Source organism: Heterodontus francisci, chromosome 29 (assembly GCF_036365525.1).
Source record: "Heterodontus francisci isolate sHetFra1 chromosome 29, sHetFra1.hap1, whole genome shotgun sequence".
In the NCBI taxonomy this organism is placed as follows: Eukaryota; Metazoa; Chordata; class Chondrichthyes; order Heterodontiformes; family Heterodontidae; genus Heterodontus; species Heterodontus francisci.
Genome location: NC_090399.1, coordinates 23,708,793 through 23,727,383, shown reverse-complemented (window position 1 = coordinate 23,727,383; position 18,591 = coordinate 23,708,793). Strand labels below are relative to the sequence as shown.

Genomic DNA, 18,591 nt, shown 5'->3' with positions numbered 1-18,591 from the left:
TGCAGTTGCAGTACCTCTGGGTCTGCAGGACGACAAGGAGATGCAGCAGAGGCTCGGAGAGGGCCAGCTCTGCGCCATGCCCTCTGCCAAGTTGGAGCTGTACACCTACATGCTTCTTGACAGTGATAGGAGGTTGACTGGCAGGCTTGCCAATGTACCCAGAATCTTGGTGTACATGGATATAAATTTTCTGTATGCTGCCCCATCAAAGTTCTTATTTGAGACCCTAGTAGCAGGATCAGTCTGCACCTTGCCCTCCGATGAGCGGGCAAATGAACCATCCTTAACCCTGGCCTGGCTGCAACTCACTCGTGCTCGGTAACTCACCACCTGCAGATCCCAATGAGGCCTCTTCATCAGTGATGTTGCTGGCTCTTCTGGGGCTACTATGGCTGAGTAAGAGGCAGTTCTTGGGTGTTTAAAAGCAGTAAATCAGTAGAGAAAGGTTGGAGTGAAGAAAGATGGATGGGGTGGGAAGCAAGAATTCCTGGCCACATCATCTGCAGCTTGCACATCATGCCAGATAGCAGGATGATGGTGAGCTCGAAGTTGAGAGGAACAAAGGGCTGGAACATACCATCATCCTCAGTGTTGTTATGGATGCTGGATACCGCACGCTCTGTTGCAGCCATCCCCAAGATGTGGAGAGCCATCTCCATTTAGAGCTCAGGAGATGCAGGGCTTCTTGTCCCTTGCTGCCTACTACTCTATTCCACTCCTTTCTGTTTTGTGCCACCTTGTCCTGTAAGAGAGGGAAAATTATCAGTGATTCTGTAGCACTGTTTTTGGATGGTGTACCTGCCACAATTAAATAGCTAGACATATGTGGAGGCAGCAAGAGGTTCGTGTGAGGTTGGCAGCATTGGTAGGTGTGTGAGGGTGAGGGGAGAATGTCTGGTTGTTACTGGTGAGTCTTGGGTGCCGGAGACTGCTGATGGATGAGTGATAAGAATATAAGAAATAGGAGCAGGGGTAGACAATACAGCACATCGAGCCTGCTCCGCCATTCACTATGTTCATAGTTGATCTTGGACTTCAACTCCACTTTCCTGCCTGCTCCCCATATTCCTCGATTCCCTGAGAGACCAAAAATCTGCCTATCTCAGCCTTAAATACAATGGAGCATCCACAACCCTCTGGCATAGAAAATTCCCAAGATTCACAATCCTTTAAGTGAAAAAAATTCTCCTGAATGATTATCCTCTCATCCTGAGACTGTGCCCCGGTTTTGTAGATTCCACAGTCAGCAGAAAAAAATCATTCACTGTCTACGCTGTCTAGCCCCTTCCGAAAGTTGTATGTTTCAATGCGATCATATCGCATTCTTGTAAACTCCATAGAGGATAGGCCCAATTTAGGACAATCATACGACAAGCCCTTCATCCCAGAGACCAATCTAGTGAACCTTCAGTGAACTGCCTTCAATACAACGGCACAGTGGTGCAGTGGTTAGCACCACAGCCTCACAGCTCCAGCGACCCAGGTTCAATTCTGGGTACTGCCTGTGTGGAGTTTGCAAGTTCTCCGTGTCTGCGTGGGTTTTCTCCGGGTGCTCCGGTTTCCTCCCACAGCCAAAAGACTTGCAGGTTGGTAGGTAAATTGGCCATTATAAATTGCCCCTAGTATAGGTAGGTGGTAGGGAAATATAGGGACAGGTGGGGATGTGGTAGGAATGTGGGATTAGTATAGGATTAGTATAAAAGGGTGGTTGATGGTTGGCACAGACTTGGTGGGCCGAAGGGCCTGTTTCAGTGCTGTATCTCTAAACAAGTATATCCTTCCTTAAATATGGAGACCAATACTGCACACAGTATTCTAGGTGTGGTCTTGCCAATGTCTTGTACAATTGTAGCAAGTTGTCTTTATTCTTGTACTCCAATTACCTTTCAGAAAAGGCCAACATACCATTTGCCTTCCTAATTGCTTTCTGTACCTGCATGCTGTTACAAAACTGCTTCCATTTTTAATTTTTTTTTTGAGAACTTGTGTTTTAAAACTGAAAAGATTCCATGGATGTGTTTTTTCAATAATTTCACTGAAAGGATACTTGAGATGTTGTTTGAAACTTTACTGGAAATCATGTGCTTTAAGCTCCATAAACCAACAGAAACCTTGGTGACCTGGGGAAGGTGTTTACAGAGAAGTGACATGTCAAGATTTATGAATGGTCAGGAGGTTCTGAACTGCTGTTTTGTGGTTTGTATATTGTTTTTAAGTTCAGTTGGAGTGTGAAATGTTTTAAATATAGTTGGAGATCAACTTGCCAGGAAGAAAACACCCAGCTCACTCACCTCTTTGAAGAAACCCTGCATAGATCCAGTATGGCACAGCTAAAATCCCTGGTGTTGCATCTCTCCTGAGAAACTGGAAAAGCCTGCCAGATTAATTCTCACCGCCGCCTGAAAAGAACTGCTTTAGAAAAGATCCCAGTGACCCTCACAGTATACCTGGATGCCAGACCAAAAAGGTCAACTGACTTCCTTCCATATCTTATCTTTTTTTCTTCAAGAAATGGCAAGTATTTGGCCAAAGTATTTTTTTGTCTTTTTTTGTCATAGACCTTTGCAGAGAGAATTTTTTGTGTGTGGGGGAGGGGGAATTTAATAAGGGAACTTTCATCTTTCAGTCTGTGTGTTAATGCTTTGCTTCATTACTGGATAGGTCTTGTTTAATAATAAACTGATAATTGTTTTGTTTATTAAAGAAACCTGGTTGGTGTATTTTATTCTGGGATAAAGAGTAGGTATATGATTGACCGCACCAGTAACTGGGTGAACATTTTGTGACGTGTGGAGAAGTGGGACTAAAAAGGACAGTGCACTCCTCCTGCTTCGGTCGTAACAGTGTTATCTTTGTGTTTCCTATACGCGCATATCGCAGTCTCTCTGAACATCAACATTTACAAGTTTCATGCCTTTTCAAAAATACTCTGTTTACTCTTATGACCAATATGAATAGCCTCACAATTTCCCACATTATACTCCATCTTCCACCTTGTTGCCCACTCACTTAACCTGTATATATCTATTTGCAGCCTGTTTGTGTCCTCCTGACAGCTTACATTCCCACCTACCTTTGTATCATTAGCAAACTTAGATGCATTATTCTCCGTCGCATGCTGCAGGTGATCATTCCCTGGCACTTGTGTGGTGCGAATATTACTTGCCACTTAACAGCGTAAACCTGAATATTATCCAGGTCTTGCTGCATATGGACATGGACTACTTCAATATCTGAGGAGTTGCAAATATACTGAACATCATGCAATCATCAGTGAAGTTCCCCACGTCTGACCTTATGGTGAAGGTAAAGTCATTGATGAAGCAGCTGAGGATGGTTGGGCCTAGGACAGTACACTGAGGAACTCCTGCAGTGATGTTCTAGGGCTGAAAGGATTGCCTCTAACAACCGCAACCATCTTCCTTTCTGTGAGGAATGACTGCAACCAGTCGAGAGTTTTCCCCCAATTTTCATTGACTTCCAATTTTGGCCTTGAGTGTCATTATTAAAATAGCATTCATTAAGGAAATCAGTGTCCGGTTACTGGACGATGACACCCCAGTGACCCACTTAGTGTTCTGCCCGACATGATGGCCTCCATTCTCAGCCACTTCTAGGGGGTGCTCACCTTGTTTCTCAGCGGAGATGGAGGCAGCCTGCTCACTTGGCTTGCGGGTGAGATGTGTGTGGCGTTGTCCTTGTCTTAACGATGGCTGTGGGGGCATCTCCAGAGGCTGCTGCCCCTGCATCATTGGAGGGGCTGCCTCCGTCACTGGTCCCTGCTGCACAGATGCTCCCTCTCGGGCCAAGGAGGCCGAAGATGATGATGGCACTCCATGAAGGCTACGCCCTCATCCTCCTCATTGACATCCTCAGCCCTCGGCTGGCATTCCGGTTGGCTGGAGGGGGCGACCAACTGGGGCGCAACAAGCATCCCCTCCAAAAGTCTTTGCACCACTGACTGGTCCAGGGTACATGATGTGCCATGCATCCAGTGTGCAGTCCCTTCATACACTCCAATTGCTGCCACATGTGGTTCTCCATGAGGTTGGCCACTGTCTAATTGGAGGAGCTCATGCACTTGAATCCCTGAGCTATGGTGGTGCACATGGGCTACATGGACATCTCCATTCTCAGCCCATAACTGTGCACTGTCTCTGGGAACCTGGCATGCAGGAACACATCTGCTGTTGCTGGTCTAGGTAGAGCCCCCTTTCCAGTGACTCCCGAGGTCCTACATCTGTGCCCCACTGAGCAGGGCTGTATCTGTCCTCTATCCTTCAAGGAGAGCTTCCCAAAGCAGCCTCTGCCTCTGGCACTCCTCCTTCACACTCGTGCTGTGCTTATTACCCAGTGCCACCCTATCTAAACTCGCACACAAGGACCCACCGAGGTGACTGTATCTGTGTTGGTGGGCAGTGCACTTGTACACTTTGGTGTTTCAGAGATATGCTGCTTTTCTTGATTCGGTGATGATGAGGGAGAAAGTCTCCTTGATCAACGTCTGCATCAGTGGGCGACGCAAGAAGAGATCATGAGAAGTAGCCTCAGAGAGCAGAAGCCTCTGCAGTGCTGAGGCTTCCCAATGCAACTCCGTATTCGGAATGTTGTTGGACAGGGTGGAGTGCAATGCACCCTCTTAAATAAGCGCATTGCTTTCTGTATTCACTGACTTGCTTGTGATCTGTGATCCTGGCTATTTCCATTGCTCCCTCCTCCATGGGTGTGATGATTTGAAGGTAGGAGACTTCTCCAGCTGTCTGGGTCCTCTCTCTGGTATTATGTGCCCATGATGTATGTGTCCTACAAGGACAAAAAAGAGCGAGATAAGGCACTGCTGTCCCCTATGGTCAATGCCGGCTGCTCCAATTCATTAGAAGCTGTATGTTTAAGTGCTGGCGGGTCCTCAGCAACACTAAGTCTGAGCCATTCTAAGGGGTCAGTATATATCCTGGGCGCACACTCCTCTCGTGTTCGGGAGCAGTGTAAGATGTGATGATCTACCCCTAGACAAGTTAATCTATTCGAATATGAGAATTACGAGAAATAATGAAACAACAGTCTAAGCCCAAATTACTAGGTTTGGTTGGAATATCAAGTAACAATACAAAACACTTGTTAATCTCAAATCCGTTACCATACTGTATACATATGACCATCCAGCCCACCTCCCTTTGATCGTACTCTTCAACAATTGACCATGTTGCTTGGGCTTAAGCACTAAATCATTCTTTGCAATGATTTTATAATGTTTTTTCCAAGATGGGTGGGATTTTTAATTGACAGCTTCATACTGTTCTGTCAAATTCCACTTTAAGCTGCAGTTGTCCAATGAGGCATCTAATTCTTTGTTCATTCTACGATATCAGAAACTCTTGTGAAGGTTACAGATGCCTTTAAGATCTTTATCAGTAAACACAATAGCAGCTTCCTTTCCTGGTCATGCACATTTTAAAACCACAGGACAATTAAACAATGCAAGTCTCTTAAATTACTGCCTTATTACAAACTGTTGCTTGGACAACTAAGGGCAGAGCTAATATGATTTTTTTTATTCCTTCATGGGATATCGGCTTGCCTAGCAAGGCCAGCATTTGTTGCCAATTGCTAATTGCCCTTGAGAAGGTGGTGGTGAGCTGCCTTCTTGAACTACTGCAGTCTATCTGGTGCGGGTGTTCTCACAGTGCTGTAAGGGAGGGAGTTCCAGGATTTTGATACAGCAACAGTGAAGGAATGGTGATATATTTCCAAGTCAAGATGGTGTGTGACTTGGAGTGGAACTCTCAGGTGGGGTGTTCCCAGTCACCCGCTGCCCTTGTCCTTCTAGGTGGTAGAGGTCACGGGTTTGGAATGTGCTGTCGAAGGAGGTGTGGTGAGTTGTTGCAATGCATTTTGTAGATGGTACACACTGCTGCCACTATGCGTTGATTGTGGAGGGAATGAATGTTTAAGGTGGTAATTGGAGTGCTGATCAAGCGGGCTTTTTTGACCTGGATGGTGTCAAGCTTGCTGAGTGTTGTTGGGGTCGCACTTATCCAGGCAAGTGGAGAATATTCCATCACACTCCTAACTTGGGCCTTGTAGATGGTGGACAAGCTTTGGGGAGTCGGGAGATTGGTTACTTGCTGTAAAAACAGATCTCTAAATTGTTCTTGTAGCCACAGTATTATGTGGCTAGTCCAGTTCAGTTTCTGGTCAATGGCAACCACCAGGATGTTGATAGATTAAGCATAAATAATTTTTAAAAAACAGCTTCTTAAGGAGCTAGTTTATTTGCATTTCAAAAGAAGGCAAACTCTGTCATTCTTGCAGCTTCTCAAAACACTTTGGACTACTTAGGCCCGCTAAATTAGAATTTTTAAAACATGTCCAGTCTCTTATCTTTGTGTTGTCAGATAGCATGGCTCCATGCTTTTGCGTATGTGAAGTTTCCCTAAAGTTCTAACTCAGCATCAAAACAAACCATAGCTTTAAAATACATTTGCTTATTTTCCACTTGATGTTTACGACTGTTCTGTTTTTTTACTAGTCTTCATGTGTCTTTTCACCAGTGACTTTGTTTATCTTTAATGAAAACAGCTTGTAGCTGTTAACAGGTTTCTTCAGCTCAAAAACCCTTTCTGCCTTTGCAATGCATGCTCGTCAGATTCGGTCAGTTTTCTGTATTTCATTTAAACTCTTGATACTTCTGGGTTGGATAGCCTCACTAATCTCAACCACAAATTTTGATTAAAGATAATATTACTGTCTCTTACAGCAACATGCACCCTGAAGCTTCTCAGCTGGTGTTTCTGTTGAAAAGCGAATATCCAGAGGCCTGTCCTGAGTGTCGCGGGTTGCACTCACCTTACCAGAGCGTCAGAGGTCATTGAACCTCTTCCTATGCTGGATCCGGGTTCTTCAGGCAATACCTCTTCCGCTCGCCGTCAGCAATGTCCACCCGTGCCTGCTTTGTCTGGATGGGTGGCATCCTCCTGCCACCTTTGGGGAAGAGGACCTCTTCCTGTCCTTCATGACCTCCAGCAGGACCTCCAGATCTGCATCTGAAAATCAAAGGCTGCCCGGCCCTGGGTTCCAGGCCTCTGGCTCTGCTGAGACATTGTAGCAATCAAGCCTTCTGAGAACTTCCACTCTGCAGTGTCAACACTCAAATGGGCGGCCAGTTTAAATCAGGCCCAGACTTGAGTTGTCCTGCCTCGGTTCCCATCGCTTCAGCCATTAATTGACCGCCAAGCCCTTCTCCATAGCAATTGAGAGGGCGCCTCCATGAAACTTGTGACCAATTACTGTTTCCCCTTCTCCCCACCCACCCAGAGGCGGATTCAGGACCTGGATATGGTCCCAACCTCTGTTTACAATCCCACTGTGAAAATCCAGGCCTTTTTAAAATATTTGTTCAACATCTCTTCCATTTCTTCTTTCCTCATAATTTTTCCTGTGTCTGCCTCTAAGGGAGCAATATTTACTGTTGCTTCTCACCTTTTTTTATATATTTTTGAAAGCCCCTACAATCTGCTTTTATATTCATGGCTAGTTTACTCTCATTCTATTTTTTCCCTTTTCATCAACTTTTTGGTTGCCCTTTGCTGGTTTCTAAAACTCTCCCAATTATCATGCTTAGCACTATTCTTTGCAACAGTAGAAGCCTCCTTTAATCTAATACTATCCTTAACTTCCCTAGTAAGCCATGGATGGATCTTTCTTGCTGAGTTTTTGTTTTTTAATGGAATGTATTTTTATTGAACATTTTGAATTGTTTCTTTCAATGTTTCCCACTGTTTATTTACTGCCAGACCTTTTAGTCTATTTACCCAATCAACCATGGCCAGCTCTCCTTTCATACCTATGTAATTGGCTTTGTTTAAAGTTTAAGATCCTTGCTTGGGACTGGAGTATGTCGCTTTCAAACTTAATATGGAATTCAATTGTATTATGATCACTTTTTCCCCAGAGGATCTTTTACTCTGAGATTACTAATTAAACCTGCCTCGTTGCAAAATACTAGATATAAAATAGCTTTATTGCTAGTTAGTTCCACAATGTATTTTTCCAGGGAACTGTTGCAGAAGCATTCTAGAAACTTAACTACTAGACTATGCCAATTTGATTTGTCCAGTCTATATGAAGATTAAAGGCCCCTGTGATTATTACATTTCCTTTGTTGCAAGCTCCAATTATTTCTTGCTTAATGCTTTGTCCAACAGAATAGCAACTATTAGGGGGGCCTATAAACTACTACCAGCGGCATTTTCTAACCCTTGCTATTCCTAATCTCGACCCATAATGATTCTACTTCCTGGCTTTCTAAGCCAGGATCCTTGCTCGCTATTGCCCTGATGTCATCCTTTACTATCAGGGCTACTCCTCCTTTTCCATTCTGTCTATCTTTTCAAAATGTTGTGTACCCTGGAATATTTATATCCCAACTTGGGTCATCTTGTAACCATGTCTCTGTGATGGTGATCTAAACCATTTATCTCTATTTGTGCTGCTAGTTAGCCTATCTTATTACAAATGCTTTGCACATTCAGATAACGAGCCTGATGCTAGTGCCCCATGAATTTAAACACCTTATTCCCACACCAATCTTTGAGTCACGTGTTTAATTCTCTAAATTGCTTGACCCTATGCAAATTAGTGAGTGGCTTAGGTAACAATCCACAGATTATTATCTTTGAGAATCTGCAATTTGGACCCTAAGTCCTCAAACTCAGCAGAACATCATTCCTAGTTCTACCTATGTGGTTGGTCCCTACATGGACCACTGGATCCTCTCCCATACTCCAAGTTCAACTCCAGCTGTGATGTTTTTAACCTTGGCACCGGGCAGGCAGCACAACCTTTAGAACTCTTGGCTGCAGCTGCAGAGAACTGTATCTATCCTCCTGACTGCACTGTCCCCTATCACTATCACATTTCTTTTCACTCGTGCCCTGCCCCCCTACTTGAATGGCTTCCTGCACAATGGTGTTATGCTCAGTTTACACATCCACCCTGCAGTCCTTGTTCTCAGCCACACAGATAGCAAGTACCTCGTACCTGTTGATCAAAGTCAAGGGCCGAAGCTCCTCCATCCTGGGTCTCCATACCTGCCTGACTCGCAGTCACACATTCCTGTCTCTGACCATTAACCAATTCTAAAGTTCTACTTAACCTAAGCGATATGACTGCCTCCTGGAACAAAATGTCCAAGTAACTTTCCCCCTCCCTGATGCCCCGCAATGTCTGTGCAGCTGGGACTGCAGCTCAGCAACTCCGAGCCAAAGTTGCTTAAGTTGCAGAAATGTACCGCAAATATGTGTGTCTGGGATTAAAATGCTTTCTACAAACTCCCACATGTTGCAGTTATGGCACATCACCTCCCTGCCATGTCTGTCTTTTTTTATTCATTGGATGTGGGAGTCACTGGCTAGGGCACCATTTATTGCCCTTACGAAGATGGTGGTGAGCTGCCTTCTTGAACCGCTGAAGTCCATGAGAGGTCGCTACACTCACAGTGCTGTTAGGAAGGGAGTTCCAGGATTTTGACCCAGCGACAGTGAAGGAACGGCGATATAGTTCCAAGTCAGGATGGTGTGTGACTTGGAGGGGATCTTGCAGGTGGTGGTGTTCCCATGCATTTGCTGCCCTTGTTCTTCTAGTTGGTAAAGGTCACGGGTTTGGAAGATGCTGTCTAAGGAGCCTTGGTGCGTTGCTGCAGCGCATCGTGTAGATGGTACACACTGCTGCTACTGTACGTTGGTGGTGGAGGGCGTGAATGTTTGTGAATGGGGTGCCAATCAAGCGGGCCGCTTTGTCCTGGATGTTGTCGAACTTCTTGAGTGTTGTTGGAGCTGTACCCGTCCAGGCAAGTGGAGAGTGTTCTATCGCACTCCTGACTTGTGCCTTGCAGATGGGAGGGGGGTGGGGGGGTCAGAGATGAGTTACTCGCCACAGGACTCCTAGCCTCTGACCTGCTATTGTAGCCACAGTATTTATATGGCTACTCCAGTTCAGTTTCTGGTCAGTGGTAGCTCCCAGTATGTTGATAGTGGTGGATTCAGCGATGGTAATGCCATTGAATGTCAAGGGGAGATGGTTAGATTTTCTCTTGTTGGAGATGGTCATTGCCTGGCACTTGTGGAGCGCGAATGTTACTTGCCACTTATCAGCCCAAGCCTGGATATTGTCCAGGTCTTGCTGCATTTCTACACGGACTGTTTCAGTATCTGAGGAGTTGCGAATGGTGCTGAACATTGTGCAATCATCCCCACCTCTGGCCTTATGATTGAAGGAAGGTCATTGATGAAGCAGCTGAAGATGGTTGGGCCTCGGACACTACCCTGAGGAACTCCTGCAGTGATGTCCTGGAGCTCAGATGATTGACCTCCAACACCCAAAACCATCTTCCTTTACGCTAGGTATGTCTCCAGCCAGCGGAGGTTTTCCCCCTGATTCCCATTGACCTCAGTTTTCCTCGGGCTCCTTGATGCCATACCTGCTGGTGGGAAGGGACATACTCGGGGATGGTGATGGCAGTGTCTGGAACATTGTCTGCAAGGTATGATTCCGTGCACATGACTATGTCAGGCTGTTGCTTGACTAGTCTTTGGGACAGCTCTCCCAATGCTGCCTTGATGTCAAGGGCAGTCAGTCTCACCTCACCTCTTGAGTTCAGCTCTTTTGTCCATGTTTGAACCAAGCTGTAATTGGGTCAGGAGCTGAGTGACTGGCAGAACCCAAACGGAGTATCACTGAGCAGTTTGATGGCACTGTTGATGACACCTTCCATCACTTTACTGATTGAGAGTAGATTGTATGGGTGGTAAGTGGCCGGGTTGGATTTGTCCTGCTTTTTGTGTATAGGACATAACTGGGCAATTTTCCACATTGCCAGGTCGATGCCAGTGTTGTAGCTGTACTGGTATAGCTTAGCTAGGGGCGCAGCAAGTTCTGGAGCACAGGTCTTCACTGCTATTAGCTGGAATATTGTCAGGGCCTTTGCTGTATCTAGTGCCTTCAGTCCTTTCTTGATATCACACGGAGTGAATCGAAGTAGCTGAAGTCTGGCATCTGTAATGTTGGGGACTTCAGGAGGAGGCTGAGATGGATCATCCACTTGGCACTTCGGGCTAAAGATAGTTGTAAATGCTTCAGCCTTTCTTTTGCACTCATGTGCTGGGCTCCTCCATGATTGAGGATGGGGATATTTGTGGAGTCACCTCCTCCAGTTAATTGTTTAATTGTCCACCACCATTTACGGCTGGATGTGGCAGGACTGCAGAGCTTAGATTTGATCCGTTGGTTATGGAATCACTTAGCTCTGTGTATCGCATGCTGCTTACACAGTTTGGCACGCAAGTAGTCCTGTGATATAGCTTCACCATGTTGACACCTCATTTTGAGGTATGCCTGGTGCTGCTCCTGGCATGCTGTTGCCTGACTAGTCTGTGGGACCGCTCTTCCAGCTTTGGCACAAGCCCCCAGATGTTAGTACGGAGGACTATGCAGGGTCAGCAGGGCTGGGTTTGCGGTTGTCGTTTCCGGTGCCTAGGTCGATGCCGGGTGGTCCGTCTGGTTTCATTCTTGACTTTATTTATTTGATTAGTTATCTAGTTCCTAATGTTGTACGGTAAAGTAATAGCAAGTTATAGTCTCCTAGCTTGGAGACAGAAGAAAAACATTCACCAGATACTGGAGGTAAAGCAAAAAGAATAAAAAGCCCCACTTCCTTCCCCCTCGGCAGCGTATTCCCACTTGCACCAAGTTCCTTACTTTTGCACTCGTTTATGAAGCACTCTGTTCCTTGATAACTCTATGGGTGGAATGTTATGCACTCCCCCATGGCGGGTATGGAGGTGAGGAGAGCATAAAATCAGGTCGGGTGGTGGTGGGGGGGCGCCCTCTACCGCCAAACTTAAGTCCAGGGCGGGAAGGCTTATGAACGACCTTCCCTCCCACCTCTAATTGAGGCCCTTAACTGGGTAATTAACTCCAAATTAAGGGCCTCTTCCCACTGCAGCCCTGTCACCGTACAGGAGCATGGCATGAAAAACCATGTACAGATTACAGTAGTTTCTCATAGATTGGTAAACCAAAAAGCTGCAATTTCCCTTTACCATTTATTCCTGCTGTGCAGTAAAACACTGAATTAAGTAAACTGCTGATTAGAGACTTCATGCGTCTCAGCTCAGAATTGGACCTCCTCCTGTGGCAGATCACGGAGCCCTCTTACTGTTTGAGAGCCCGTCTTTACATTAAAAAAATAGTATTCCCATTTTGTGTGAGTTCAGTGTCTGAATTTGTGGTAACTTGCTGCAGCAAAAGGCAATGTCTTTTTGGATAATGGTGATAGGTACAAATGCAACGGATTATTCTGCAAGCATTGCAGGTTCATCAACTGTTAGTTTGGGTGACATCGATCACCCACTTGAGATTCACTTTCATACTTTGTCATCTTGATCCCTCACTGAGACTACTTTACACTTCTGTCACCAATCACATGATAGAAAAGTTCTCTGCCCACATTAATTGTGGGATGGAAGTGTGATTGCATCTCTGGTCTTACAGTCTTTTGAATTTTTTGTAATACCTTCTGTTTGCTGTAGTCTGGCTGAGTGCTATCCATTTCAGTCTGCTTGAGCGTTGGCCAATGTCTGAGCACTGTTTCACTCCTTATGATGGCTAGAAAGAGGAAACAATCGTTGACTCCTGCTTATTGGTGCATGCCTTTTTCAGCCGGTTCCGGTGTGAAGTCACCAAGTAAGGCAAAGCCGTAATACATTCCAGACAGCCAGGCAGTAAAGGATAAAACTGGAGTCTAGTCTTTACATACTTATAAACTTTTATTTACAGAGACACACGCTACAAACATACTCCTCCAAACCCAACAAACAGTTCCATTAGCAAAATACTGTGGATGCTGAAATCTGAAATATAAATATGCATGAAACACTTAGCAGGTCTGGCAGAATCTGTGGAGAGAGAAACAGAGTTAATGGGCTGAATTTTATAAGCCTGCTGCTGAAATCGGTGGCTGGCGGATAAAAGGGCCGCACGCCAAAGAGCCACTGCAATTCCAAGCGTGGTGGCTCATTTAAGTAGCTGTGGCAGGCTGCGTCCCCTGTTACATGGAGGGGGCGGGCTGTATGTCCCCGGCAATGGCGTCAGCTGTCTGTGTGCAGGCGCTGATGCCATTTATAAATTAAAAAGGAAATGGAATTAAAATAAATAAATAAATACATCTCTTTTTGCCCCTTTCCCCCCAGTAATTACATTAATTAATTGCCCTTCCTCCCCCTCCCCTCAAACACACCTTTACCATCTGACAAAGAACAGTACAGCACAGGAACAGGTCATTTGGCCCTCCAAGCCTGAGCCAATCTTGATGCCTGTCTAAACTAAAACCTTATGCACTTCCGGGGACCGCATCCCTCTATTCCCATCCTATTCATGTATTTGTCAAGATGCCCCTTAAACGTTGCTATTGTACCTGCTTCCACCACCTCCCCTGGCAGCAAGTTCCAGGCACTCACCACTCTCTGTGTAAAGAACTTGCCTCGCACATCTCCTCTAAACCTATGTCCCCCAGTAACTGACTCTTCCACTCTGGGGGGAAAAAGCTTCTGACTATCCACTCTGTCCATGCCACTCATAACTTTCTAAACTTCTATCATGTCGCCCCTCCACCTCCGTCGTTCCAGTGAAAACAATCCGAGTTTATCCAACCTCTCCTCATAGTTAATGCCCTCCAGACCAGGCAACATCCTGGTAAACCTCTTCTGTACCCTCTCCAAAGCCTCCAAGTCCTTCTGGTAGTGTGGCGACCAGAATTGCACGCAATATTCTAAGTGTGGCCTAACTAAGGTTCTGTACAGCTGCAGCATGACTTGCCAATTTTTATACCCTATGCCCCGACCGATGAAGGCAAGCATGCCGTATGCCTTCTTGACTACCTTATCCACCTGCGTTGCCACTTTCAGTGACCTGTGGACCTGTACGCCCAGATCTCTCTGCCTGTCAATACTCCTAAGGATTCTGCCATTTACTGTATACTTCCCACCTGTATTAGATCTTCCAAAATGCATTACCTCACATGCATGACCTTCCCTCTCCAAACTGCACAAACTTTCAACTTCAGCCCTTCCCACCATTCCCTACACCTAAGGCGCTAATTTGACCTCATTATTCCCCCCTCCAACCCTGTACTGATAAACCTATCTCCCTCCCCATAGGTGTTCCACCTTGTTTTCCTGGATGGGAATCCGAAGGTACATTAGCGCCGGCCACCAGGCTGAAAATCCCAGCAGACCATCAGGAGGAAACGTGAGATTAATTAATTCACTTATTTAATATAAATATTGAAAGTGCAGTTCTGTCGCCGAGCAGCGGGGCGGGGCAGCCACGCGGTCTCGCCACTGTTGGCAATATCAGACCAGGCCCTGCTGGCATCGAGGTCCGTGGCAGGCCATCTTCAGGCTCCCCCCGCCACAGATCCTGATGTCGCAGGCTCCTTAAAATCCAGCCCGATGTTTCAGGTATGCAACTTTTCATTAGTTTCTTGCTCCACAGATGCTGCCAGACCTGTTTCCAGTATTTTGTTTTTAAACACAGTTTAAGTCTGCTCCTCTATATAAGAATACAAGTGAATCTCAACTACTTGAATACAATTAAACACTAAATTAATATACAATTAATGACCTTTGCTTCACTTCTGTTCAATACTGTTAATGTAAACCACCTTTTGCAAAAGCTGAAACCCAATGGCCTCACATATCACATCCACTGGACAGTAAATCAGCAGTGTGGGTTTGTCACCCATTATAGAATCTTCCCATTTCCACTTGCTCGAAGGGTCACATTGTTAGGTTTCCTCTAGGAAATATTTATTCCATCAGAACTCAATTCCCCGTTCAAAAATGTCTCAATTCACCAATGCAAAAAATGCAATTTTGTGTTTTCAGTTTTCCCCACCCTTTTAATATAACTGCAACTTAAATCATGTCAAGTCCACATTCCACTGCATTCTCGTTTAACTACTTTTTCTGTTATACATGAGGTTGCTGGGTTTCAGTTTTCGTGAAAAAAAACCTGAGTGGTGAAATGTACCAAAACAGTAATAAAATTGTACAAAGTAAAAAGGCTTTTAACTCTGTCATCTTGAAGCAGTGGTCTTGGTCTTGGGGTGTTTTTTAGTTCTAATTTGTTTTTGAAGTTGTCGCCTCCCTTTTGAGCTTTGTAGGTTGGCATGTATGTATCTAATCCTTGCTGCATCTGTACAGAACAAAGGCTAATTCATTGCCAGACAGGATTATTAGATTTAGGGATGATCTCAGTACTCTGTGGTTACCCAATGCTGCACATGACCATCATTCAACAGCATCAACTGAGCCATGTGATCTTTTGAAGAGCTTGGAGCGCTGATCCGCAGACCTTGGTTAATGTTCAGGCATTGTTTTCCTTTCTACGGTTGTACTGAACTGTTGTCGAGTGCAGAGGTGTGCCTTACCATAAATGATCTCTGTTTAATCACAAATCAAAGACAACCTGGACCTTAAAGAATCCTTTGTTAAAATGAACAGCTTTCATTGAAAACTGATTGTGGCTGTCTCTGGCCTTCCATTTTAAACTCTGAGAAGGAACAGCGTTTATTTCACCCTGAGTCAATGTATATATTTTATGTACATAGTAGTCGATCTCCTGAGGTGTCGCACGCAGGCAGGTGCAAACTTTAGTTCACAAACCACTGACCACCTCCAGGCGCGTATCCATTGTCTCTCGAGATAAGGAGGCCCGAAAGAAGAGTAGTCGATCTCCTGAGGTGTCGCACGCAGGCAGGTGCAAACTTTAGTTACGAGCAGTTAGAAATAATTGGACCAAAGTTTGCAGACATATTTTAGTCCCCATTTTTTGAAGCAATGCATTCTCGTGTTTGTTTCAAAAAAAATTGTATTTTTTTCTATTGTTATAGAGCAATAATTGTAGCAATTTGGGAAGCACTACAGACTGGCAAATCGGGAGATGGTTCCTGAGGTGCTACAGTGCCATCAGTGGTGGACTAGTAACAAGTTTACATGGGTCATTGCTGTTATTCATGTAGACATAAGAATTTATAATAGAAAAGTAAATGTAAAAGTGTGACCAAGATGCAACAGTAAGGTTTGGTAGAGAAATAAATTGTGTCTCAAACAATTAGGGTAAATGCTGAGCTTGACAGCGATGCCCACATCCCATGAGCGATTTAAAGAAATATATATATATTTTTAAAAATCTTACGTAGTGATGTCAGTCGAGGGGTCGTGGGGAGGTGCGGGGAAGTTCAGTTGTCGCACCCGTGCCTCTCAGAAGCCAGAGATATAGAATCATACATCACAGAAAGAGGGTATTCAGCCTATGCTGCCTGCATCCACTTAGTCCCACTCCACTTCATTCACATGTTGAAATCCAGTTCTTCAATTAAACCTAGTCAAAAGCATTATGATACAGTCTTGTGTACTTTCTGCAGTTCTTTAATCTATTGTTAACAGTACACTATTGGAAATGGTTCAACTTTTCTGTATCTATCACAGTAGCGAAACCTCTTGTGGTAACTAACCAGCTGTTTCTAAATGATACTGTTGTCAAGTGACACAGGAGATGATAATGGGAACACATTCAAGCTGGCAAAAAGGAAGAGTGTCTCCTTACACAGGGTAATTTCAGGTTAGAGAAATACATAGTGTATCAACTATTTATTAGATGGAGCATTCAGGAGTTCCCCCAACCCACCATCTACCTCCCTCCCTCATGCAGTCCGATCAGCATGATGTAGATACTGAATGTGTTTCCATTTTCCTCTTTCACGCTGACAACAGTGGCATTTAGAAATAAACACAGGAAATGGTGGAAATACACAGCAGTTTTCAGCTCGCCCGTAACACCTCTTTCCAGCTCTTTAATGTATTCTGTTTCTAGGCTGTTTAACCCATCACCTACTCCTTTGTATGATGAAGCAGTATATCTGAGCCTTTTTTTAAAAGTTCATTCATGGGATATGGGCGTTACTGGCTATGCCAGCATTTATTGCCTAAATCTAATTGCCCTTGAGAAGGTGGTGGTGAGCTGCCTTCTTGAACTGCTGCAGTCCATGTGGGGTAGGTACACCCACAGTGCTGTTCGGAAGAGAGTTCCAGGATTTTGCCCCAGTGACAGTGAAGGAACGGCGATATAGTTCCAAGTCAGGATGGTGTGTGATTTGGACGGGAACTTGCAGGTGGTGATGTTCCCACTCATCTGCTGCTCTTGTTCTTCGAGGTGGTAGAGGTCGCGGGTTTGGAAGATGCTGTTTAAGGAGCCTTGGTGCGTTGCTGCAGTGCATCTTGTAGATGGTACACACTGCTGCCACTGTGTTGGTGGTGGAGGGAGTGAATGTTTGTAGATGGGGTGCCAATCAAGCAGGCTGCGTTGTTGGAGCTGCACCCATCCAGGCAAGTGGAAATTATTCCATCACACTCCTGACTTGTGCCTTGTAGATGGTGGACAGGCTTTGGGGAGTCAGGAGGTTAGTTATTCGCTGCAGGATTCCTAGCCTCTGACCTGCTCTTGTAGCCACGGTATTTATATGACTACTGCAGTTCAGTTTCTGGTCACTAGTAGCCCCTAGAATGTTAGTAGGGAATTCAGTGATGGTAATGTCATTGAATGTCAAGGGGAGATGGTTATATTCTCTCTTGTTGGAGATGGTCATTGCCTGGCACTTGAGTAGCGCAGTGGTTAGCACCGCAGCCTCACAGCCCCAGCGACCCAGGTTCAGTTCTGGGTACTGCCTGTGCGGAGTTTGCAAGTTCTCCCTGTGATTTGCGTGGGTTTCCTCCGGGTGCCAGAGAATTGGGGATTGATAGGTAAAATTGGCCATTGTAACAAAATGCCCCTAGTGTAGGTAGATGGTAGGAGAATGAGGGAAGGTGGGGATGTGAGAGAGAAAAAGGGATTAATGTAGGATTAGTATAAATGGGTGGTTGATGGCCGGCGCGGACCCGGTGGGCCGAAGGGCCTGTTTTGGTGCTGTATCTCTCTAAATGTTACTTGCCACTTATTAGCCCAAGCCTGGATATTGTCCAGATCTTGCTGCATTTCTACACTGACTGCTTTCGTATTTGAGGAGCTGCGAATGGTGCTGAACATTGTACAATCATCATGCTCTCACCTAAGTTTCTGTCCTTCTTTCTCTTTGTTTCACCCATTGTTCTCTCTTTTCCTGATGCTGATGGCTTTGCTGTGTATTTCCAACATTTTCTGTTTGTACTTCCCTCATTGCACTCAGCCCTAAACATTGAACCTTTGGGGCCGCCTTTGGCACACTGTCTGCTTTCTCACACAAGTAAGCCGACCCAAATCAGCTATAAAAGCAAAAGAGCGAGTGAGAACTAGCAATTGTTGGGCACAGTTCAGGCCTGCTGTTGTCTGTCACGTGGCAGAGGATAACAGTCAGGCGTTGGCACTTTCTTCCTTCATCGCCGTCATTGGTGTGGACATAGGGTTGAATTTTATTTCATCATATATCGTGGTGAGTTGAACTCCTCGACATTGCTGCCTTTCGCTGGCATCCAGTTGACATAAATGTCCCTGGTACTT

At 45.2% G+C, this 18,591-nt stretch overlaps 2 protein-coding genes across 7 annotated transcripts in view; one reads left to right on the top strand and one right to left on the bottom strand.

Moving 5' to 3' along the window:
• Window positions 1-18,591, top strand: part of LOC137346196 (RNA-binding protein 4B-like) — a 191,325-nt gene that overhangs the window by 132,451 nt on the left and 40,283 nt on the right. The gene's annotated exons all lie outside the window — the stretch shown is intronic.
• LOC137346197 (SLAM family member 9-like) overlaps window positions 12,806-18,591 on the bottom strand; it is a 57,005-nt gene continuing 51,219 nt past the window's right edge. For all 3 annotated transcript variants that reach the window (XM_068009602.1, XM_068009603.1, XM_068009600.1), the window contains one exon: window positions 12,806-18,588. In XM_068009602.1, coding sequence (XP_067865703.1) covers window positions 18,504-18,588 — 85 coding nt within the window. In that variant the 3' untranslated portion in view covers window positions 12,806-18,503. The remainder of the gene's footprint in view (window positions 18,589-18,591) is intronic.